At 35.7% G+C, this 27,300-nt stretch overlaps 1 protein-coding gene and 1 pseudogene across 1 annotated transcript in view; one reads left to right on the forward strand and one right to left on the reverse strand.

Moving 5' to 3' along the window:
- The window catches only part of SOAT1 (sterol O-acyltransferase 1), a 57,328-nt gene that overhangs the window by 17,511 nt on the left and 12,517 nt on the right, over window positions 1–27,300 (reverse strand). The window contains exon 3 of the mRNA XM_011361225.2: window positions 9,933–9,991. Within this exon, the coding sequence (XP_011359527.1) occupies window positions 9,933–9,991 (59 nt within the window). The remainder of the gene's footprint in view (window positions 1–9,932; window positions 9,992–27,300) is intronic.
- On the forward strand, window positions 16,267–16,382 carry LOC111740574 (annotated as a pseudogene).

Genomic DNA, 27,300 nt, shown 5'->3' on the forward strand with positions numbered 1-27,300 from the left:
AAAAAAGTAAAACAGCGTACAATAAAAACGGCAATATAAGCCAATTCTACCATTCAGTGCTATTACTATTAAAAAGGTAACTATTTAAGAATCCACCACATTCTTATACATAGCATTACACTAACTAGGTGCTTAATGTTCATTTCTTAATGTCCTTGCCTCTTTCTCTGAAAAATTCAAGTTGATAGAAGCTGCTGCACTGGGAGACAAGAAAGAACTCTACTGTGGGCCGTATCCAGATAATGATGAAAGTAAAGAGTGGCTGCTTGTTACTGTCACGCCCTTTATAAGAGAGACTATAGAAAAATATAAGAAGTGCTCGACTTCTGTCTTCTTCTGAGTTCACCTGTAACATGAAACCGGCCTCAATTAGAACTTCAAAATGGGTGACAGTAAACTGAGTAATGTCTAATGGCAGTGACCTGAAAAGAAGGTTGAAGGTTACAGGCTTTCTGATTTGCTTATCTTTCCCATCTGATCTCTATTAGCATTGGTTTCACCCAGCCCCATGGACAATGGCTGTCCCAGCACAACAGATGGACAGAACAATGGAAGAAAGCAAGCAGGTAGTTACTATAAACTAGAAAAGTAGGTGCTTAGATGCTCCATTAAACAGAATCACTATGTTTTAGAGTTCAAAGAAACCTTATTTTTAAAATAAGCAGCCAAAGTAGACAGCCTCTAAGATTCTAAGAATGGGGGACAACCTCTAAGAAGCAAAGAGCCTCTGGTTGGAACACATAGTGAAGGCACACGCCAGTGATCAGACATGAAGCTAGAGAAGCAAGCAGGGACTAGGGACTAGATAAGAAGGACCTTTAAGCCCTTTTAAGAGTTTTTCATTTCATTTTATCCTAAGGGTAACTGGAAACCAGTGATATTTTAAGCACAAGGTTTGCAAACATGTTCTGATATGCATTTTAGAAAGATAAATCTTATAAAAAGGGCTTCACTGAGTCTTCAAATGAGAAAAGAGCAGGGTCATTCATGGACAGATAAAATAAGGCTTTCAAAGGCACAGAGGCATGAAAAAATTAAAACTAGGTTGACAGAAAGAAACATACAGTAAAAATGTATATTCTGAATACAGAGTATAACAAAGTATACTCTGGCTCCACAAGGTCATATTGCTAGTCTATGAATCACTTGTTTCTCTGATTCACCGCCTGGCTTTGCACAGAAAACCTCTTCACCTCACAGTGGCATGGAGCCAGAAACCTGATCTTTTGGGGCAAAACAGCTAACACAACAGAAGAGGTAACACAGTGTTTGAGTCTTAAACTAAACTGACTCCTCAACAGAGGTCTCCCCCTAACAAATCACTCTGAAGTTACTGCTTCTTATTCTTTTCCTTCATTATCCCTTAAACAATTTTAAATTCTCTATATTTCTATCTTTTGGTGTCTTAATGTCTGCCTCCCCACTTGACTTGAAACTCCATGTCTGTTTGTTAGTCACTGTATGGCCGGCTCTCTGCAAAGCAACTGGAAAGGCTACAGCTGTTAAATATATTTCTGAACAGCTTTGGAAACCAACCCCTGGCACCGAAACGCCTACTCGTCCCAGTGCTGGCTTTACTCAGTGTCTATTACAATGCAGAAAGTAGTTATCAAAACACTCCCTAGCCCAATTTCTGCCTAGAAGCTACGAAAGGAAAGGGGCTAAAAACCAGCATTGTCGTCGCTGGTAATGGCTAGTACTTATTGGATGGCTGCTGTATGCTAGATACTCTCTTAGGGGCTTTTACATATTATTTCTAGTCTTAAAACAGCCTTGAAGTAGGTGGTATAATTCCTATTTACATAGTATATCTAGGCTGGAACAAGTCAAGTAATGTAACCTGCCCAAGGTCATAGGACTTGTAAACTATACAACCAGGATCGGAACCCTGGTCTACTATGACATCACAGGGGTTTATATTATATTACATTGCTTTCTGCTATACTTTATCTGAAATATTTTCTATACAATTAGCACCATAAGCCAAAAAGGCAAAACCCCCCAAAGCCAATGACATACATGTAGCTTGAAAATGGTACATTACTAATTAAAAGGTGTTATTTTGCTTAGTTCTACTGCAAACATTTCATTTGAAAGGATCGATGTAGAAGAGGCTTATAGTCCTATTAAATATGCATTGTAATGAACTCCATATTTAAAAGAAAAAGGAACCTTGTTTGATAGTTAAGTCTTGGGCATAACTATTCTACAATCCTTTATATGGGAAGCCAAAGGTTCAAGGTAAACTAGCAACTAATAAAAATTAGAGTTCTGAATTAGAATCCCTTTTTATTTAAAATAAAATTCATTCTGGACTGTCTCCCAATTTAAATTAGACTACAATATTCTTCACATCACATTTCTATTCGTCTCATGAACGGAAACACATTGATTTATCTTAATCTACTTGGGCAGCTTCCTCATCTTAACTAACCAAATGGTATATTATTCTGTTTCTCGTCATCTTTACCTGCCTCCTTCACTTATTAGCCATTGTTAAAAACTAGAAACCAGAAAGTAGTTATTGCTGATAGTTAATAAATTATATATAGATACATATGTATGCAATGTATGTAAATGACACATATAGATGGATATGTACACATATGTACACAAATGACTACCACAAAATCATGTTTAAGTCATATTTCACAGAATATTTTATCACCAAAAAACCCACATAATAATATTGAGAAAAATATACAAACTGAACACATAAATTGATGTTGATTTTGATGACATATCTCTGACAAACATGCCTATATGTGTCTACACACATCTGTGAGTGACAGAAGAAAAATTATTGGGAGAAAATAAACCAAAATGTTACCCCTGAGTGGGAGGCATGTATGGGTGGTGACTGTTTCCTTTTTATACTTTGTCTCTTATAAATTTTCTGCAGTGAGCCTGTACTACTTCTATAATCAGATAAATAACTACTTTAGATAAGAAAATATATTCCTCCTGTTCTTAAAGTAATCCTATATGGCAGCACATTAAAATAAAATCTTAAACCTTGGGCGTATTTTTTAAAAGAATTTAGTTTATTCAATCTAAGATGCCATTAATTTTTGTTTGGCACTAAGAAAGAAAAAAAAAAGCTGCCAAATAAAGCACAGTGCTTTTTTATTTTCAAAGATACTAAAATATTAGAAAACAAAAGTTTCCGTCAATCAAGGACATGCAGAATATTACCATTTGACTAGTTTTGATGTTTTAGATTCTCATTAACTGTAAAATAGAGAGTAACTATCACCTGTGAGGTCAACAGAGCTCTAAAATAATGTAATTTCTTATCACAAATTCCAACCTACATTGACATTATTGTACAGCTTTCAATGACACAACTTCTTCAGAATCCTAGCACCTAACGTCGCCCCTGACAAAGGAACCAAGTAGGTGTTCATGGGAACTAAATTACAGAGCAATCCTAAGAAGGCAACACAGCAGGCTCCTCTCGACATTTCATAAGTGAAAAAATCATAAAGAACAATAAACTGACTTTACCAAGGTTCATCGAAGTAGACTAGATATGAAAGATATACATATTTAGGTAAAATGAAAAAAGCAGAAAGGGAAATATCACAATTACGTAGCAAAAAGAAGATAAGATTTGAGCAGATGAGAAGCAGAAAAGTAAAATGAACAGTTGTAGTAGAGACTATTGGTTGTCGAGGTTGAGCCCCCTCTCTTAGCCCCTTCCCTAGTATTAGAATCCCTGGTTTTTACCTGGGCACATGATTGCCCAGAATAAATAAATTTCCCAGTCTCCCCTTACACCTAGGTGTGACCATGTGACTGAGTTCTTGCCAATGAGAATCAAGCGGAATTGGTTTGACAAAACCTCCAGGAAACCTCCTAAAAAGATAGCTGGTACCTGTTCCTTGCCTTCTTTTTCTACATCAGTTCTGCTCCTCAAATTCATGAAATGGCGGAAGCCATTTGGACAAGAAGTGGGAATCGCAGCCTACGGATGGTGAGTCAGGGAAATAAAAGGGACCAGGGTCCCCGAGGACCACGAAGTCACCACACCGGCTCCGGGCTTCTCACCTCTAGATGATTTACGTGAGAGGGAGACACACTTCTACCTTGTTTAAGCCACAATTATTTGTGTTTATCTTGTGTTACTATTACAGCACAACCTAACCTCAACTTAAATAATAAAAGAAATTCTGGGCTAAAAAATACTTAGACTTATCTCTCCAGCAGTGTGTCAATACATCAGGTAGATTGGCATTGTCAAACAAACTTTTTTAGAAGAGGTTACGTGAATGAGTGACAAACCACAAAGAGAAGTACTCATCTGCAGACATGCCATCTGCACCTTACTCATTACAATTTGTTCATTTAATGGTTGGACATAAGGTACTGATGTGAAAAACAATGCATGAGTGCCATATAAGAAGCAAACAAAATATGTTGCAACAAATATGTATTTTTAAGTAGAAATAGAAAGTAATTTTTCGTCCATTAAATTTTCACATATACCTAACATTTCCTCTATAAAATTGTGTATGTTAATAACTGCACAAATATTGAAAGTAAAGAAACTCTTTTCTCAACATATTTACTTTTCTCTGGAAACTGTCCTCAAAGGCAACAGTCATCCAATGTCCAGGCCAGGGCTGCACTATACAGTTCTGCCCTCCTCACTGAAACTCAATTCTCTCATAAATCTGAAACACTGAGCTTAGAGACCTCGTTAACTAAAAAATTCAGAAATATCTGAACTCTTGCTACTAAAATCCTTCCCCTTTCCAAAGCTTGAATATTCTACCCCTCCCAGGATTCTATGAGAAAATTAATATCTTTCAAATATATTTCCTTTTATGTTTAAATAAACTAGAGTAGGTTTCTGCTATTTACAACCAAAAGAAAAAACTGAACTAACACAATGTTAAAAACAAAGCTAATTTCTCTATTAAGTTGGTTGGGATTTAATCATTTGAATCTCCCTTGAACTGCTCCAAGGTCTTTTAAGTCTTATTACAACACATTTCTAAGGATTTCACAAGGTCATGGCTCAGGGTTACACAATGTTGCGTGATCCCACTAGCACTAGTTTGTTTGTTTTATTTTAATTAAGTACTTAAAACTTTTCAAGAAAGCATTTAGATCGATAAGTGACTTTAAGAGATTCAATCAGTTCAACCCACTAAGTTAAACTCACTGATGTCATAATCTCTCATTTCTCACAGCTTTCCTTACTACGAGTTCTGTTTATCTAAAATTTCACATAGTTCTGTGTAGGTTGCTAGATTTAGTAAAAAATATATAGGACAGCCAGTTAAATTTGAATTCAATAAACAAAATTTTTTTAGTCTAAGGATGTCTTGAATATTGCATGATGACTAAAAAATTTTGTTATCTAAAATTCGAAAGTAACTAGGCATACTGTATCTTATATGACAACTAATTCTGTGGCGCTGAAGAGTTACTCAATAGGATCATAGACTATCATTTCCTTTTACAACAGGAAATAGTAAATTAGGAGCAAAAGTCCACAATGGCTACAAAATTATGACAGACGGTTAGAGCTGAAGGGGACCTTAGAAAAGGCTAATCCGATGTTTTCACTTTGATGATTAGGGGCAGACCGTCTAATGAAGGTGAGCGGCGGGTGGGTTGGTGCATGACATCAAATTACAAATGATGAAGGATTCCTGATTTTCATTTGTTTTAAAAAGAATTTCTAAAAAGCCACAAGAGAAAAGAACAAGGAAATTTCATGGCTCCAAACAATATTCACATACCTGTCACCTACATAGTCATTTCACATTAGTAAACAGGAACCAATAAAGCAAAACAACAAAATGTAACCAGTTAGAGATCATTCTTGTAAATGGGATAATTTAAGTAAATAAGATTATATATGTAAGCCACCTAGTGCAGAGCCTAGCCTAAAACAGGACTTCTAAATGTAGCTCCCTCTTCTTCCCTGCCCTTGTTTACTCCATCTAAAACACTAAAACATTACACTCACTTCCTTTCTGGTCTCATTGTCTCTCAAACTCTATAAATTATCCTCAACTTTGATATCAAAATTTAGATACAGAAATAGAAGAGCTCAAATTAAGGACAGGTGTGAAGGTTGTCAAATACTAAGCATTCCTAATATATATCCAAAACATTCCAATTAATACACACTGCAAGATGTTCACTCTCATTAGATATAAAAATGCCAATTAAAACATTCCTAAATCAAATCATCTATCAGTTCACCAAAAAAATTTGTGATTCATTCAGAACAAAGCACTGTGTAATAAATACAGAGTATGTACAAAGGGTATAAATAAACTAAGAACTCAGAAGTGTGAAGTATGGAAGGCATCACTTCAAGGGGGGGTGTTTAAAAAACTGTAGAAGCAGCAAGCAGCGTTTGCGCTAGAATTTGAAAGATATACAGTATTGTGATTGGTGAAGGTAAGAAGTTAAGAAAACTTCAAATAGAAAGAGCTTCGTGAACAAGGCATGAAGGCAGAGAAAAAATCCATAACAATCTAGCCCCAATTTTCCAACTCTATTTTTCTTCCTGTCACGCCTCTACGGGGGCACAGATGCCAATCAAACATCATTTTCAAAATACAGTGCAAGATTCCTAGCTCTTAAGCTCTGTTCCGGACATGCCCTCCTGTTGTCCGAGACCGCCACGACTCTGCCACCTTCACGTCACCTGCACAATACAGAGTAAGAAACGATGCCAGCTTAACCAACGTCCACCTTTCCCTCTGCTCCTTTTCCCTTCCTTACTTCATTCCCTTCTCTCCCCTTCGAATCTTCCTGAGCAAACTGAATAATATAATTTCTATTCACTGACTAACGTATAACGCAGGTAAGTAGAAGATTCTCTTTAAAAACAAAGTTTCCACTTAGATCTGTGAAACATTCCCTCCATTCCCTTTCTCCTCTCTTTCCCCCGACCTTTACTTCCCACTCCACACTCTCTTTTCCTCTCTGAGTTTCTGATTCTACATTTAAAAAGTTCCCCTCCCACTCTGGATTTTAAAAATAAATAGAAGTGATGACAGGGATGGCCTGTCCTTTCACCTGTTTGAGACTTTCCTGCACGAATGAGCACAAGGGCTTTGTGTTCTTGCTAGGAAGGGGAGACGGAGCAAACGAGGAATAGAAGGGGAATTTGAAAAGGAATGGATAATAAAATCAGGTGTCTGGCCTGTCTAGGGAGGAACAAGGGTTGGAAACAATATAATAAGCCATAAAACCCAAATTTCTTTATTTTAATCATTAAATCTGTAAGAATAGGCCCTTAAAAATAGCACATGTACCTGTCTATTAAATATTTTTCTTTTCTTGGCCAAGTTATAAATTACCTCATAGATAAGTGGAAGTTACCTAATAATCAAGTCTTTAAACACAACGGAGCAATAAATCATTAATTAGAAATGACATTCACCAGAAATGATCTCGATCATTGTAGTTTTAAAGGCTTATTTATATTTTGATCCCTAAGGGAATCAAAAAAAGTAAGTAAAATGTAACAAACTATTGAAACAGCACATAAATCACATGACCAGCTTAAAACATTCTGCCCTGTCACAGCAGATCAGTGATATTAATACAACCCTTGAATTATTCTATAGAGACAGCACTGTACATGTGCCACCTGTGTCTTCCAGCTGCACCAGGAACCAAAGTCTCACCCCTCCTGGAAGAACCAAAGGACTGGGACATGACTGGAACCTGAACAAGGGGACACTTTCAGAAGTCAAGGGTCCGCTGTCCAGGAAGATCCAGTGCTGAAGTCCCTTACCGTAATAGCCAAGTTCCAACATCATCCAATTTAAACGTTCCCACCAGCACTTCCACATGCCTATTCCCCCTGACTCCCTACAACCCTCTGATGGTAAGCCGTCAGGGAGGTCAGGCTTTAAGTGATACAGCTTCCCGTTCTCCTTGCTTATTAGCGTAATACAAATAAAGTGACTCTAATTTCTCCACTGTAAAACTGTGTTCAGTGTTTGGTTCTGTGTGTGGGGAGCGGGGCACATACAAATTCTCTTCCTGCTGAGTTACACTATTAACTAGGAATCTAGACTCAGAGTTTCAAGCATAGTAAATACACCTTTTGAATATTAGTGTATAAAGCAATATGATAAATGGCTACATTACAGAAATCACTAAACTATCTATAGAATTAACTGGGGAGGAATCCTTAATGTTAAATAGATAGGTATTTTTACTAAAATTTCTAGCAACAGCATCATCCTTGGACTCAAAAAATGCTGTCATCTCCAACAAATGAGATGAAAGTAAAAATGATAAGCCCCAGGACTGGAAGATAAACTAAAAAACTAGCTCTGATAATTACAAAGACATGAATACTGAAGTGAATGTAAAAATCTTGCATATACTGTTTTATGAAATATTATGATGTGAATTATAAGATATTTGGCCGTCATCCATGGTTCCTGAACTCACAGCTACCAAAACCCTTGGAACTTCCTATATGTGGAGTGATAAAGGTGTCTTTTTGTTCTGTTAATTAGGTGACTTTTAGACTCCACTCAAAAGTGGGGGCTGGTTGCCAGGAAAACCAATCATGTGATTAGAGGTTTGGAACTTTCTGTCCCAGCCCGACCTGACCCCCACCTCCTTAGAAACCTAGGAGGTCAGAGTTGGTCTTCCTTGTTGGGGAACCAGAGTGTTTCTACCTGGCAGGCCTCAAGCTTCCTAAGGACAGAGCCTCCTTTGTTTGGGACCTCACCCTATGTATTTCATCTGGCTGTTGATTCTTATCCTTTGTAATAAATCAGTAACCTAGTGTGAAAACAGGTTTTCCTAAGTTCTGTAAGGCATTCTGGCAAATTAATCAGACCAAAGAAGGGGTTTGTGGGAACCTCTGATTTATCGCCAGTGAGTCAGTACAGATGACAGATTAAATGAACTTGGAATTGGCATTCTGAGTTGGATGGGGTCGCTCGAACCTCCAACCTGTAGCCAGATGGTCAGAAGCACAGGTAAACTGGGCTTGCTTCTGGCATCTAATGAGGAGGGCAGTCTTGTGAGACTGGGCCCTTACCTGTGGAATATGACTTTATCTCCAGGTAAGTAGTATCAGAATTGAGCTGAATTCTTGGACACCTTTGCCAGCATTCTAGAGTTTCCTGGAATTGCTTGTGAGTGTTGGGAGAACCCATGTCCCCAAGTTAGAATTAGGTCCAGGGACCCCATTCAAATATGATTACGACAATATGAAAATCTGTTATTCTGTATAAATGCATATGTGCATGCATGCACACATAAATAACTAAATAAAAACAGGGCTTTTTCATCTGCATTATTGGATATTTATACATTAATGCTGGTCAATAAATTTTGGAAGTAAACTTATTACGAAAAAGGGAGACTGCCTTGGATCTGAAGTCAACTTCCATTTAGGCACACACAGTATTAGATTATAATTTTTAAAAAAACCGCTCTTTGTCCTCCAGAATTTCCTGAGGGCACCGGTGAATTCTGACTTGTAGAACTGTTTATCCAGCTCGAAATGGCTCCATGTCATTATTTCTCAGTCGATCTTTCTTCTACATCCCTTACAGGGAATCTACTTCTAGATGCAGACTCCGCATTTACTGGAGGCCTATTATTTACCATGAACCTTGACAGATACTTTCACAAAGCACTATCACACACACTCATATGGATGTTCAACTGGATCATGGCTCACTAAAACCAGGTTTTGCTGGTCAAAGGCAGAAAACAACAGTGAGGTAGGATAGAAGAGAAAAGGGTAACCTGGTTCTTATGTAGGATGACACGCGGCACACCTTATTTTCCTGTTCCACAGCAGGACAATGTCAACTAATAAGAAAAGTAAATAATTATTTAAGCAATTTGGCATTAAAAATTTTACTACATAAAACTCTTATCCTAAAACTCTACATTTTTTGTTTCTAGAAGGAGTTACTTACCTCTGCCTCTACTGTCAACTGTCTCTTCTTTGCCATCAATTGTTTTATGTCAACCCGACCTAAGAGGGGAAAAAATGTAACTTTTAAGTTGATGGCTACAGCTACCTACCAGCACTAACTCATAAAGTTGAAAAACAAACAAGCTAAAAATGACTACTTAAACTACGGTGCAACCACTAAACACAACAGAGCTCTTAAAAATGAAGCATGGGCAATATAAACAGAAGGAAATTTATACATAAAAATCCTAAGTAGAAAAAACAAAACTACTATATGAACACACAGTAATTACAACTATATTAGCCATATGATGCTATAAGATCTAACTCTGACAGCATGAGAAATTAGATTCTCTAGATGGATTCTGCAACTGTGACCACTAAAATGCATAAGCAACATGTAAAAATTAGATAAACTGGACTTCATCAAAAATAAAAAAAAATACTTTTCTGCTGCAAAAGATAGGACACGATTAAGAAAGTAAAGAGAATGGGAAAAAAAATTTGCAAATCTGATCAGCAACTTGTATTGAGAGTATATAAAGAACTCTTACGACTCAGTAAAAAAAATAAAATAAATAAAAAAATCCAATTTAAATACAGGCAAAGTATCCAAACAGACATTTTTCCAAGAAAGATATACAAATGGCCAATATCACATGAAAAAATGCTCAATATCACTGGTCATTGGGGAAATGCAAATCAAAACCACAATGAAATATCTTTCCCAACCAGGAGGATGACTATAATCGGACACACATAAAGTTGACTAATTGAGGTATAAGTTAATCATTAACTAATGAGAATCTTTTTCATGACTTAAAAAAATTGCTTTTTAAAGGTATTAAAATATGTTTATGAGAATTTGCTGCTCTGTATGACTCCCATGTGCATTATTTATTGCGATTTATTATTTTTATGGATTTTTAGACAATTTCTTATTTTCATACCGAATCGTGGTGCTATTGTAATTTAAGCAAGCAGCTGATTTAATTAATGTCTTCCCTTTTAATAAAATATGGGTACAGTTAATTTTGAATGCAATTTGCCTTTATTCTTAAATAAATTTGTCTTCACACATAATATCTTGCATAATAACTTACATTTTTAGCTTTTGATGTATTTAATAAAATTTTTAAAAGTTTTCCTTTGGCAAAATATTTATAGCTTAAGCAACATTTTCAATATAATTAAAAATTACATGCTAACGCAAAAGTTAGTGTCCACCCTATTAAACTTGGTGTCCTGTAACAGTTGCTTACCTTGCCCATTTTGCTTGCTAAAAGTCTTTAGTTATTGCAACTCCTTGTTAAGGTTAGATTGGTCTTTGAGATAGTCTTAATTGAACTTCTTCTAAGTTTAACGCACATCTTGAAATGGTATCTTTCATTTTCACGTATTTTTCAAAGCATATTTTCAAACACTATAGCATTTTTTCCAGAAAAAGGAATTTATAATCTGATAGTAAATGTCCTTATTTTACCTTTTCAAGTGAAAGGTCAACTTACCTATTACACTATGGGAACCAATAAATATCACACATCACGTGTGGACAGACCTCTGCACAGAAAAATGCGTGAACAGCACGAGTGCTGAAATGGGAAACGGAAGCCTGCGACGAGTCTGCTGTCTCTGTCTTTGCAAAACACTGTGATGATGTAATCTATCATTTTAGTAGTATACTTTTTAATGAGCATTTATATTTTCTCAACTGTTCTCAGTAATAATTTACTTGAGTATTTTTATTTCAGTATTAATAATTGCTATTGTATATTTTGCCTAAAAATAAGAGCGATGGGCACTCAAATTTATAAGATATAAGTTATTTCCCAGAAATATTTACTTTGCCAGAATGAACTCTGAGGGCATATTTGAGCTAATATAAATTTAATAAACCCCTCTAAAATTACTTATTCTAAAAGTAATCTTCATTATAGAAAATTTAAAACCCAAACTCCCTATTCCCAAAAAAGCCTAACAAAAATCACCCATTATCCTATGATGTTCAAAGATATTTTGGTAAATGTCATTTGTCCCTTTACTTTGGCAAATATACATATTATAATGGACTCATTATGCATACTGTTTTATAATATGCTTTTTTCACTTAATATGCTTTTTTCACTTAACATCATTCCATGTCATTACATATTCTTCTACGTCATTTTATTGGCCTATTATTCTGTTTTTATGGCTGAAATATTATTTATTCAATCTTCTATTGGACATTTAGACTGTATCTTTTCATAATACTTCAATTGGGAAAAAAGGCATGGAGAATGAGAAGGTCCAAAATGCATCAAATCAAAGAGCTATAAGGAAAGACAAAATTTGAAATGATAAATGGCTGAGAACTTTTCAGAATTATTAAAAGATGCCAATCCTCAAATAAAGCCAAAGAATCCCAAGAGGGTAAATAAAAATCTATACTTAACTATATCATAATGAAACTGTGTGTAACATATAGGTTTATTTAAAAAAAAAAAAATCACCTGCAAAAGAACTGAAATTATGCTGGGTACCTGACTTAACACCAACAACAGAAGCCAGCAGATAGTGGAATTATATCTTCAATTATTGATAGCAGTGGAGTTTATGACTGGGAAGGAGGCAAGAGGTCATATCACGAGGAGCCTGTGTATATCATACAAGGGCTTTGAGGAAACTAAGAATTTTAAGCAGGAGAGTAACTGATCTGGCAAGAGAGGATGAGAAGGACCCCACAAAAGAGAAATGCAATAAATCCAGACAAGAAATGATGATGTTGTAAACCAAAACAATGGCAATGAGAACAAATAGGAGAGGATAAATTTTGAATATACTCACAAATTGGTAACTGATTAAGAAATATGAGGGTAAGACGAATATTCATAAAAGAAATGATTTTTTTATAAATTATAAGAATACTTTTTTTTATTTAGTTCTCTACTACCTTTGATGTCTCTGATGACCATGGTTTCATAAATAAGCTATTCATTTCATAAATAAATGAATACAAAGCTTTTTCCCTTCAATAATTAACCATGGGGGAGAATGGGAAAAGAGACACTAAAACATTCTGTTTGTGCATAACTTCCACAAGGAATCACCTACCTATAAATAACTGACCATGATGAGTGGAAATGTAAATGGAAGAAAAATATATTAAAACGCTCATTTCTTTCACCTTAAAATTTACTTCATACACTATTCAAAAGAAAATCTACTTTCTTGCTACCTAAAAATTAAAAAAAAAAATCTCATCTTTATTCTTCATCAAAAGAATAATATCCTAAAAACATTAAGATTTAAAGAACTATGTCCCGACAATCAACCACATAACTCAACTCAAGGCTTCTAAATCTCTACATCACTGACCCTGAAACAGTGATAAGCCAGGACTGAGGGTCATGCAAATTCTGAAATGTCTGCCAAGGTCTACTATTTCACTAACTGAAACCATTAATATCATTAACTGATAATTGATCATTAACTGATAATATCTACTTAGTAGACCCAAAGACAAATCCTTAAGGACAGCTACTCTAGATTTCTTTCCCCTAACCCTCTGATCTCCAAGAAATCGGGCTTGTAACATTTATCTTTATGAACACGACCCAGCACTTGTAAAGTCTACTACATTTAACTGAAATATTTAAATGTTACTCCTTGAAGTCTCAAAAATCTTATTTTAACCAGTTTTGATGAAGATCTTTCAAAAATTACAAGCTTTCCCACATAAAAAAAAGATTAGGTACTATATCATACATAATCTTTATGTCAAATAAAAGTGATCATTTATATCCCTGTGCCATTACAGTGACACCTTTAGGAAAAGGGAAAAGAGAGGGAGCGGGCTCACAGTAAGCAGCCCCAGGGAGCTGTGCCTGTCCACGGGGGCCGCCTCCTTGTGGCTTCTCACCAAATCTGCTTCCCGTAACCATTCTAAGCTTTACTACTATACCAAGCCTACAACCAATGTTATTTACTCAGAAGGATAAGACGAATACCCCAGCTCGTTAAATTGGTAACTCATTTATTTACTCAATTTTATATTCATTCATTAAATAAAAACCACTGAGGACCCAATATATGCAGGGTGCTAGGTATATATTCCAAACCCTGTCTTTAGGGTCTCAGGAGAAATACGCAAACAGATAATTATAGTACACAAAAGGGCTGTGGGAGCAGGAGGGTCTTTGGAGTAAAGGGAGCTTTTGCAGAGGAACTTAGTATTTGAGCTGAATCTCAAATGATAAAGAGAACTCACGGTGAGCGATTACTGTTAAGATTATTTCAGGCAGAGGAAACAGCATGAGGACTTGGTAAGGACTTGGGTTTTCTGGGACTTGAACTTGGGTCAAATGCTTCTAGGTGCCAAGCTCTCTTTGCTTCTTAACACCGTATTTAATAGGCTTTTGCCTAAGGACAGTTTTTATCTGCTTACTTTCTAAGTTACCAGTTACTTTCTAGAGCAGTGCTGTTTAATAGAAATATAATGTGAACCACACGTCATTTAAAATTTTCTAGGAGTCATACTAAAAGGTAAAAAGAAACAGGTGAAAATGAGTCTCTGAAATGTGATAGGCATTTCACAATTACAGTGCTATCTCAGTTCAGACCGGCCACATTTCAAGTGCTCAATTGGACCATATTAACTAGTACAGTTCTAGGGACCACCATAATGAACAGCATAGTTCAAAATCGGGGCTTAGCTACTTTCTCTGTAATGGGCCAAACGCTAAGTATTTTAGGCTTTGCAGTCCAATATGGCCTAAGGGCACTATAAATACAAAGGAATGAATGTGGCTGTGTTTGCCACCTCCTATTCTAGATGACTGAATTTACTGTAAATCTGGCAGACAAATAAAACTGACATGTATACATTATTTTTTATAATCCAACATAACTATGGTGAACACTCGTGGTTGCTTCTCCTTGTCAGAGACTGACTTAAGAATGGACATTAACATTAATAAGAGTATGGGCAGCATGAAGATGACCCGCTCAACCTAGTTCACGGAGAAGAGTTTAAAGAGGACCTTCTTATAAAGAAGATGTGGGCGGAGTTTAAGAAAAGCAACAAAGGATGGCATGGAATTCTAGGGCTAATCACAAACATCAGCAAAGCCTGAAAAAACAAGGGAGGGAAATGGTTAAGGAAGCCCAAAGAGAACTCCTTGGAGAGAACCATTAGACAAGAGTGATGGTGACCCAGCACAGGGGGAACCCAAGTGATAAGCACACTCACCTTACTCTCGGGAGATCCACCCTTGTATCTCCTGCCAGTGCCCCCGCCCCCTGACCAAACCCTTCTAGAACCCACAGGGCACGGGAACCTGTTGATACAGTCCATAAGGTCAGCCTCCCGGGGCACAAATAGGGTAGGAAAGAATAGAGAGGCAACAGGAAGATTGCTAGCATAATTTGAAATCTAATTCTGGACAATGAGACAGGAGACGTTGCTGGGGGAACGTGCAGGAAAGGTGTCGTTGCTCTAAAGAGTAACAGGGAAATAGTTTCTCTTCTGATAGAAACTGTTCTTTCGCTTTACCAGTTTTCTTATCCAGCCTAGAGTTACTAACCCTGCTATTACTTCTATCCTTTCCTCGTCACCCCCACCAACTTTCTGGGCCCATCATGCCACGTCCCAACCACGGACACTGCCTGCTATCTGCTTTCTCTGATTTCTAACTGCCATGCACTGCAGAGAAATAATTAAGAAAATGGGCCCAATGTAAACTGATGCTGTCAGGCGGTGTTAACCAGGCCTGTGGTAAAAAATGAAATCTTTGCTGTTGCCTCCTGATGAATTTCTGTAACATTCCTCACAAACATAATTCTAAATATTTTCCACCTTCTTCTTAAAGTTCCAGCCCTACCAAGTAAACTTCAGTTGATGGCTTTGAGTACCAACTTCTTAAATGTCTTCTTGCTTAATGTTCACTATCTTTAACCCTCTTTTCCACTGTTGCTGTGTCAGAGGAAAGGGTAGCCCATCTCCTTTTCAAGGTCGACCCTTTAAACTATTGTCTTGATCCTTCCTACCTTAAGAAACTGTTCAAATCATTCGCAACACATTGAGCAATTTATACTGTCCACATTTACATTCGGAGCCAACCCATTCTCTAAAATTTGTTTCTGAAATTATGACATGGATGTTGTTAGCGGTACTCAGCATTAAATCTGTAGTTTTATCAACATTTATTTATCAAGTATTACATATTTACTTAACGTTTTAGAAACGTATGTAATTAAACATTAAACCTATGATTTCAAAAAATTTATTGTGGACGTGGTTCCATTAGCACGTCTGAAGGTCCTGGGTTCACACCCCAGTGGAGCCACAGTCCATGGTCTACGGCCATGCCACCCTAAACAAGCCCGATGTCTGATCTTGGAAGCTAAGCAGAGTCGGGCCTGGGTAGTACTTGAATGGGAGACCAGCTAGGAAGACCAGGTGCTGTAGGCATAAATAATAATAATAAATAATTTTTTAAAAAATTTATTGCTTAGGATGAAGGTTTTTAAAGAGATTTTCTTTAAGTTACATAATAAAAATATGGTACAAATGTTAATGTTAAAATTACAAATAATCAATATTTTGAAATGCTGTAAAACAAACAGGACTTTACAATGAACCTCGTAACTCAACCATGCTATTCTTTCCCCTTTAACATAAAACGTCCTAGAAAAGCGATTTACACTATCTGTCTTCAACTTTCTCACTGGGAATTCACTGTCACCCTGTTTCTGCAACTCTTCAGTAAGTAACTGAGGCCTGAACTGAAACTAGAGGTCTTCTAGCCTCTAGTCATGCAACATGCATCATAAAAAACTAAAAAATAAAAACCATGGCCTACTTAGAGTTGACGAAATTTCTAAAGATGACTAAGGAGTACTAAGCAGTGACTAATAACCATTTTTCAAGTTTCAGTTCTTTTAACAAACATGTTCTTTGTCTCCTTGAAGCAAGTACAGAATTAGCTAATGCGTAGGCACTGACTAACAGGTTTTTATTGTCTAGAAGTTCAAACTCAAGTTCATTTTAAAATCCTGATCATTTTTTAAAATACTCTCATTGACTATGCCTAGAAGACCATCATCCCAGCCTCACCTTGTCCTCCAGAGATATAAGTAATCTAAAAGTCACGTGAAAGTCACTTTTCTGTCCATAGGATGGTCGGGTTTAAAAGTATTCCTTGAAAGAATCAATATTTATCCATCTTCAAAGCAAAAGAGAGGTAAAGCAGCAATAATCCATCTATTACCCTTTATTGCTCCACTGACCTCAAAAACCTCCCAAAATTCTCAACTAATCACATTGTCTGCATGACTGTAGAGAAATGGAATCTGAACTAAAAACCAAGTCAATATACAAATATTCATACAGAAAAGGAGACTTAATAGATAATGCTGAAACAACTGGCTAGCCATTTTAGAAAACTATTAAGATTAGATCCCTAACTCACTTATTATTCAATATGAATTTCAGATGGAGCGAATATTTAATCTAAAAAACTGTAAAAGGAAAAAAATGATCTGTTTTCCTTTTTCATAATCTTGGATTGTTTCTAAGCATAACAAGAAATCTAAAAGCAATAAAAGAATATTTGACTACATAAAAACTAAATGTGGCAAAGCATATCATAAGCTAAGTCAAAAGGCAAATAACTAGTTTAAAGATATTCATAGTACATGATAGTCAAAAGATTAATTTCCTTATTATAAAAAGGGCTCTTTAAAAAAGATAAAATAAAAATAATAGCCACCAGATAGGCAACAAAAATGGACCAAGGATATGAATAGAGCTTTAAAAGAAAAAATACACAGTCAATAAATAAATGAAAAAAGGTCTCTACCTCACTTATAATTTATGAGAACACAGTTATGCTATGTACTATGCTGTTTTTCATCCATCAAATGGCAAGTTTAAAAAAGACTGGTAAGACATATTGGCAAGAGTATGGGGAAATAATATAGATGGGAGTGTAAACTGGTATGACATTTTAAAAAATAAATTTAGTAATATCTAAATTTTAAATGCAAAAACTCTTTGATCCAGCAATTTCACTTTTAAGAATGTATCCTACAAGTAAGTACACTAACACAAGTAAGCAATGATACTGTTTCAAGGATGTTCTCTGCAACACTGTTTAGAATAAATACTCTGAAACCCTGGAAACAACCTAAATGCCCAGCAATAAGGGATGAGTTACATAAATTACTGAGCATTTGTGTAACAGAAATAGTACACAGGTACTTTTAAAAGAATTACACTTACATATACTGAACAAAAAGATGTCTAAGGTTTACTAAGTTTAGAAAAAACAAATTGCAGAAGATATTCCAAACACGATCCCACATGTATGGAAAAAAAACATGACTACTTAAGAGGAGAATTATTACTTTGACTTTCTACAGTGTTCGCACTTTTTATGTGAGTATATATTATATTTAAAAATTTATAAGCATATTTCATCAATTTTAAAATTTTTTCAATTACAGTTGACAGTCAATATTATTTTGTATTAGTTTCAGGTATACAGCACAGTGGTTAGACATTAATGAATTTACTAAAAGATAACCCCAATTAGTCTCAGTACACACCTGGCACTATACAGTATGACAATATTATTGATTATATTCCCTATGCTGTACTTTACATCTCCGTGACTATTTTTAACTACCAATTTGTATTTCTTAATTCCTTCACCTTTTTCATCCCAATCCCCAATCCCCTTCCTATCTGGCAACCATCAGTTTGTTCTCTGTATCTGTGGGTCTACTTCTGGTTCTTTTGTTGTTGTTTATTTTGTTCCTTAAATTCCTCATATGTGAGATCATGTGGTATTCATCCTTCTCTGACTTATTTCACTTAGCATAATATCCTCTAGGTTCATTCATGTTGTCACAAATGGTAAGATTTTATTCTTTTTTACGGCTGAGGAATATTCCATTGTGAGTATGTACCACTTCTTGTTTATTCAATCGTCTATTCATGGGCACTCAGGTTGCTTCCATATCTTGGCTATTGTAAATAATGCTGCAATGAACATAGGGTTGCATATATCTTTTTGAACTAGTGTTTTGAATTTTCTCAGATAAATACCCAGAAGTGGAGTTGCTGGGTCATCAGGCAGTTTTAATTTTTTGAGGAACCTCCATACTGTTTTCCATACTGGCTGCACCAATTGGCAATCCCGCCAAGAGGGAATTCCCTTTTCTCCACATCCTTGCCAACACTTGTTCTTTGATTTACTGATGACAGCCATTCTGACAGGTGTGAGGTGATACAGCTCATTGTGGTTTTAATTTGCATTCCTCTGATGGTTTATGACTTTGAGCACCTTTTCCTATGTCTATTAGCCATCTGTATGTCCTCTTTGGAAATATGGCTATTCAGGCCCTCCATTCATTTTTTAATGGGATTATTTGTTGTCTTTTTAAAATTTTTTTTGGTGTTAATTTGGATGCGTTCTTTATAAACTTTGGGTATTAACCCCTTATTGGATGTATCACTGGCAAATATCTTCTCCCATTCAGTGGGCTGTCTTTTCATTTTGCTGATGGTTTCCTTTGCTATGCAAAACCTTTTTAGTTTGATATAGTCCTATTTTTCTTTTGTTTCCCTTCCCCCAAGAAGATATAGCACATATATATGTATATATATAAATTATATGTAGTAATATGTATACATATATGTTACTAAGAACAATGTCAGAGTTTGCTGCCTATGTTTTCTTCTAGGAGTTTTATGGTTTCAGGTCTTACGCTTAAGTCTTTAATCCATTTCAAGTTTATTTTTGCAATATGGTATAAGAAGGTGATTTAGTTTCTTTTCTTTCTTTCTTTTTTTTTTTTTGCATATATCTGTCCAGTTTCCCCAACACCATTTATTGAATAGACTGTCTTCACTTCACTGCATATTCTTGCCTCCTTTGTCACAGATTAATTGACTATATAGGTGTGGGGCAACATTTTTATGAAACCAGAATTATCTTGTATTTCTTGAACAAGGACTAGTAGAAGAGGAAATAGCCCTATTACTTAGCATGAGGACAAAAGATTGAGATTGTAAAGGCGTATTGTGGGTAATCTACAAAAGCAATAAATGGAAATACCAATAGCAATTGGTCTATAACCTTTTTAAAGCTACAAATAGATTTCTATTCTATAATCAAAATAATTTCAAGAACTTAATTGCACAACCAGAGTTAACTCTGGTTTATTTTTCTTTTATCACCACACTTGTATCAACTGTGTGGGTTGCCCATATGTGCAATAAGAGAATTAGCCTTATTACCATTAAACTTTTACAACATCGTATGATCTTATTTTAAAATCAAGAGATAATTTCTGGTAGAAATGTCAGAAGATTTTATGGAGATTATAATTCTTAGTTGATGCATTATATAGCAAGGAACTGTAAAGCTACCTTAGGATCTGGGGCAGAAGAGTTGCCAGCACCATCAATGAGAAGATAAAATACCTTAATGAATCTAGTGCTATAGACTTGTAAACAGTGCTTTTACATTTGCTCTCCTTGGTTTTGCAAGAGGAAATCTAAGCACTGACAGGCTATAAGTCACCCACACAGGTAAACAGCCAGTCAATGAATGACACATCTGCAATAAAGGCTTCAAGTTCTTTCTTTTGACTTCCTCCTGGTCTTCCTATGTGTGAAAACAAATCACAAATGCATCTGTACTGCTTCCCCCAACAATCCTCTCTAAAAGCAAACAAAACACCATACACAGAACACTATACTGTCTTAAACTCCATTCCTTTGCAAACTAACATACCTTCCCTCTGACTTGAAAGCCCTCTCCCGGTTTCCTCGTCAAAGACCAAACTCAAATTCTACTTCTGTGAGATACCTCCTTCCATTCTAAAGCATGGTACCCCTTACCTTATTGCTCTCCTATACCGGTTAGTCACTATAATTTACTTAACTCCTATTTATAACATAGGACTGTTTTCTGTTTTAGCATCTTATTCATCTGAACTAGTAGATGAAACCACTAAGACCAGTTCTTATTCTAAGGGCCTAGACTTCCAAACTTTAACTTTTGATAAAGTTATTAAAATGATTTAAATTTCAGAATGTTCTTGATAAAACAAAGATTTAGAAACATAAACTCTTTCCTCAAACATTTTATCCCTACCAATTTCTTACTACACCTTTAAAAAATTGTCACAAAGTACACTATATAATATTTTCCCCATTAGAACATTATTACAATCTATGATTATATTCCTGCACAAGGGCTTAGCAACATATAAAGATAAAACCAGGAAGAATATCTCTCATTAGAAGCAAAACATATAATCGACTTCCTTTCCTTTCAGAATAGTCAAGTTATGCCTCATGTCTCATTATTTAAAAAGGAATGTACCATTATGCCTGGGCAAAACTACTCATTGATTTTTAGCAATTCTCCTAAAACACAAATTTGCCTTGAATACATTACATCCAGAAAAAATATTTTGTTGGCCCTCTTAGAACCTATAACTTTTTCAAGGCTAATTTTTTAGCACGGTTCTTTTTAAAAAAAAAAAAAAAAAAAAGTTTAAAAATCTGTCAAAGGAAGTATTAGCTAATATCTTTCATTTCTTTTGATTAATCATCCTGTAATGAACAAAGACACTCAAACTCATTCTTTTGACCTTAAAAGCTATAAAAAGTACTAATTAATATTCAATAACTTTATTTCTGCTGGCAATTATGTTATATCTCGTTGTACAAAGCATTTTTCAAGTGGAATTTTTCATCTCTCAAAATGCCAAATAGTTTACTAAAAACATCATATCATCCATGACTGAAAAAAGTTTGAAGTAACAGGCACTGTCATATTGCTACTGGCAATGCAATATTTCCAGAGGGCAATCTGGCAACACCTATCCAAATATGCATTCCCTTTGACCTAAAAACAATTTCTGGGAATGTATCCATGGAAAAATCACAAACACTTGAACTTTTGCTTATCTGCAGTTTCTAAAGCAAACATGTTTTGCTTTCATCTTATGGGGGGAAAAAATGTACTCTCTACCTATTCAGTTAACAAAGCTCTATGTGGACTAGCCAGTTTTATGATTTTATATATGCATATACCGGATGAAGGAGCAAGATTACAGAATAACAACGATATTAATTTTTTTCATATTTTTTCCAGGGGACTTTCAAAATTTGTTACAGAAGGCATGTTGTTCTCCATGTTCAGATATTTATGTATATATCTCAACACTGCAATTGAATAGAACTACAGTGGATTAACTGAGTTAATATTTGTAAAACAGTGCTGGGCACATGATAAACGTATGTTAGTGGTTGGTATTATTATTATCCTAATTAATTAGCTACCAGATGAACAAAGCAGCAAAAAAAAATGCAGTCAAGTATAAGAATAACCTGTAAATCAGTAGAAAGGTAGAAACTTCTTCAACCTGAAAAAAGGGCATCTACAAAAACTCCACAACTAACATAACTGTTATTTGCAGGTGGCATGACTGTGTGCATAGAAAACACTACAAAACCCACATTAAAAATTATTAGAGCTAAATAGTAAGTTTAGCAAGGTTGCAGGTATCCATAAAAAGAAAATGTAAAACTTACATTCTGAAAACTATAAAATGCTGTTGAAAAAATTAAAGATGACTTAAGTAAATAGAAAGACATCTCATTTTCATGGATTGATAGATTTGATATTGCTAAAATGGTGTATTAGTGTCTTATGGCTACTATAACCGCATGGCTATAAATCACCACAAACTTGGAGACTTAAGACAGAAATTTATTCTTACAGTTCTAGGGGCTGAGATGAAATCAAAGTGTCACAGCAAGGCCATACTCCCTCTGGAAGTTCTAAGTAGATCTGGTCCTTGCTCTTCAGCTTCTGGTCTCTGCCAGCACTGCTTGACTTGTGGCCATAGCACACCAGTCCTCAGGATCAATATCTACAAATCTCTCTCTGCTCCATCTTCACATCATCTTCTTATCTGTGTGTGGTTAAATCTCCCTCTGCCTCCTACTTATGACATTATATATGTGACTGCATTCAGAACCCACGTGGATATTCAAGATACTTTCATTTCAAGATACCCTACTTAATTATATCTGCAAAGAGCCTCCTCTACCCCCTTCTCTTGCCATATAAAGAAGCATTCGCAGGTTCTAAATTTTAGGACCTTTTGAGGAAATGGGCATTTTCCAGCCTACCATGGACAGCGGTACTCCTGGCACTGATGTGGATAGCCACAAGCAAAAGACTGGAGTTGAAACCTTCCTTAACTTAGACTCGATATAAAAATTAACTCAAAATGGATTATTGACCTAAATGTAAGAGCCAAAACTATAAAACTCCTAGAAGAAAAGAAGAATAGAATAGGAGAAAACCTTTATGACATTGGGCTTGGCATTGATTTCCTGAATAGGACACCAAAAGCACAGGCAACAAACACAAAAATAGACAAATGAGATCATTTCAAACTTAAAAACACCTGTGTATCAAAGGACACAATCAATGAGGTGAAAAAGCAACCTACAGAACAGGAGATTATATTTTTAAATCATATATCTGATAAAGAGTTAATTTCCAGAATATAACCCCTACAACTCAACTCAAAAGCTCCTACGACTCAACAACAAGCAATTAACTCAACTAAAAAATGTCCGAAGAACATAAAAAAGACATTTCCCCAAAGAAGATATACAAATAGCCAACAGGTATATGAAAAGGTGTTCAATAACACTAATCATTGGAGAAATGCAAATCAAAACCACAAAGAAGTATCACCCCACGCCCATTAGGATGGCTACTATTGTTTAAAAAAAGTAAATAAATAACAAGTGTTGGTAAGGATATGGTGAAACTGGAACCCTTATGCACCATTGGTGGGACTGTAAAATGGTGCAGCCACTGTGGAAAACAGTAATTGGTTCCTCAAAAAATTAAAAATAGAACTATCACACAATCTAGCAATCACACTATCCAAAAGAACAGAAAGCAGACTCTCAAAGAGATATTTGTAATCTATGTTCATAGCAGCAGCATTATTCACAACAGCCAAGAAGTGCAAGCAACTTAAAAGTCCATCAGTGCATGAATGAGTAAAGATTAGTAGTTGCCAGAGCTGGGATAAAAATGTTCATAATTAAACAACAATGATAATTTGTTAGGCACAATGGTTTCTGGTTCTTGGAGTGATCAGCACCATCTTAAGCAAGTTGCTCTCAGTGACCACCAGTTCACACAGGGAGGGGTGAGCCTATGTCACCTGAAAGGAATGTTCTCACAAAGTAGGTCAAGTAAGCTGTTTACTGCCTTGGAATGTACAGTTCTTCACAGCCACCTGGCTACAAGCCACCTGTGTTCCTGGAGGCTACGTACATATGAAGCCCTTATCCCCTTTGGGTGCAGTGGATGGGGATCCATCGGTGCCTAAGACTCTGCTTCTGATCTGCTTCCCTTAATAAACTCTTTATTTAGCTCTGGAGTTGTTGGCCTCTTTCTTCCGGCTCAAGGCAATAGGATTCTAGGACACCTCGGGAAATCTTCCTAACGCGGTTACAAAACATTGTAAAAATACTGACAACCACTGAATTGTACACCTTAAAATGGTGAATCTTATGGTTTGTAAATAATATCAACAAAAAAATAAGAGGAATAGAAAGAAATGAGGAAAAGGGGAGAAGAGGCCAAATGGGGAGAAGGGAAGAGGAAAAAAAGGAGCAAGAAGAGAGAAAAAAAATAGAAAAAGAACTTAGATCAATCTCTACTTAAATCACATTTCTACATTAGGGTAAAGACGGAACTGGCCAATGGCAGAACTAATACCGGGTCTAGCTAAGACTTAGGTCTTAGCTTTTCCTGGTAAGTTATGCAAGGTCCTCATTTCTATTTACTCCTAGAATGAACCATACCAGTGCGTATTACAAAAGATGCAAATCAGGAAGAAGCAGAAATGACAAGGTACACTGTCCTGAAAAAGAGGTAGTAAGGAAGAAATAAGATTTTCAAAATTTAAACAGGCATAGTAACAAAAACACAAAAGAATAAGTTTATAAAGTATAAAGTTAAATGTTGCAATCAAGTACTATGTACCAAAATAATTATTCTAAAATAACATCTTTTGATCCTGTAATTCCCCTTTAGGCATCTGACAACTATGCAAAGATATTCATTCCCATTTTTTTTATAGCAGAAAAAAAAGAGACAACTTAAATATTTATCAGAAAAATAAATAAATTATGTGACTTACATAAAATACAATACTTTGTAGCCACTCATGTTACTTGACAATGGGATGATATCTACGACAAGCTGAAGACCCCAGTTACTAAACAGCATGTAAAATATTCTATTTATATAAAATGTTACTTATTCATTGGATTGAAATATCTCTGACATATACTTATTCCATAATGACGGAACTTTGAGTCATTTCTGCTTTTTTATCCTCTTCTGTATATTTTTAATTAATTGAACACTTTACTGCATGTATATCATACAATAAAAACTTCTTTTATTAGCTCATACTACTTTTAAAAATTATTTTCAGTTTAGACAAAAAGTTATCTTCAGAACTCATATTATTTCAAACACATGCCATAAAATATAATAAAGCTAAATAATCATATTTCACTGAATAGGCACTGGGTAAAATAAAGATATTTTTGTTTAAATACTATACAGTCACTATAACAGTCACAATTAATTCAATAACCTCAAGGTTAGGTGACCACATAATTTATCAAACAAACTGGGACACTTGTGAGAACGCAGGAATACACTATAAAGAATTACACTGGATACTGGTAAAAAAAACTGAGACTAACCTGAGCAAATTAGGACATAAACTCATCCTACCCATAGGTTACTGGAATTATCAACCACAGAATAAGAATTCAAGAATTACATAGAGTTTAATGAAAAAGCCCCTGGCGCTGTATCAAAGTGACAAATCGCAAGGTAGTTCCAGCTGAGTCTCAGAGTTCTTGGTAGCAGTGGTTCCCAGCCGGCAATGCCAATCAACATTGTCCAGCAAGCTCTTCCAAACTTTTAACAATCCTGGACCCTTCCCCTGAGATTCTGATTCATAGATCTATAATGGGGTCCAAGGAGCTGTTTTTGTTTGTTGGATTCTTTCTTTTCATGATTCTCATGCATACTCTTTGATGGTTAACTTTGTGTGTCAACTTGACGGGGCTAGGGGAAGCCTAGACAGCTGGTACATTATTTTTGGGCACGTCTGTGAGAGTGTTTCTAGAGAGATAAGCATTTGAATCAGCAGAATGAGTGAAGACCACTCTCTCCAATACCGGAGGACCAGAATAAAACAAAAGCGGAGGAAGGGCAAATGAGCTCTCTTGTTTGAACTGCCCTGGGATACCAACGCTCTCTTTTCTCGGGCCTTCAGACTGGGATTTACCATCAGCCCTGATTCTCCGGATTTCGGTCTTGAGGGTTAGACTGGAACTACGCCACTGGCCGCCCCCCCGAGGCCTCAAGTTTGCAGATTGTGGGGCTTCTCGGCCTCCATCTGGGCCAAGCCTTCATAATAAATCTTTCTATATATTTACATGTATCCTACTGGTTCTGTTTCTCTGACTAATACACACCCCAAATGAAAACTGCCACTAAGATGTGCGTCTCAAACTTTAATCTGCATATGAATCACCTGGGAATGTCATTAAAATGAAATTTACTCAATAAACTTAAGGTGGAACATTTCTAATAAAGTACCACAAGGTGCAAATGTCCTTGGTTCTCACTGGTGGGCCACACAAACTGTCATGGCTCAAAGGCCACATTTTACCCATCTGCTTATTCCCCAAAATGAAGAAATATTTAAGTAAGTGGAGAAACACATTCTCTTTTCAGTTCACCATTACTAACTTTAAATCAAGGAGGAGGTCATACTTCTTGACTTAAGCTTAAAAATTCAAATTTAAATAGCTGCACTAAATCCTGAAATGATTAAAACTTAATGAACCAAGACAATATGGAATACTGAAAATATAGAGAAATTAGAGTAGTTTAAATGCTTTTTTTAAAACTGGGACATAAAGAGAAAATCATATGTGGTGACAAAAAGTTTCAATAAAAAGTAATTTTTCTGCCTCCAAGACCAACAAAATGGACTATCATACAGTCCCTAAATCATGGAAGGCAAATGTTTCTACCCAATGTTGGCTCAAATTTCACATTTTATATCACACTAAAACTAGCCCATATGCGATATAAATGTTTCATAAATAGCTATCCTATAAACTTATATAGAAACATTTACATTCCTTGTGGGATCCGGCTACTGATATTTACAATTCAATTTAAGTAGGCAAAGCAGAAGAATGTTTCTTTAAGAAGTCTCCGGATGCCAGACAACTC

The sequence above is a fragment of the Pteropus vampyrus genome, unplaced genomic scaffold (genome assembly GCF_000151845.1).
Source record: "Pteropus vampyrus isolate Shadow unplaced genomic scaffold, Pvam_2.0 Scaffold65, whole genome shotgun sequence".
In the NCBI taxonomy this organism is placed as follows: Eukaryota; Metazoa; Chordata; class Mammalia; order Chiroptera; family Pteropodidae; genus Pteropus; species Pteropus vampyrus.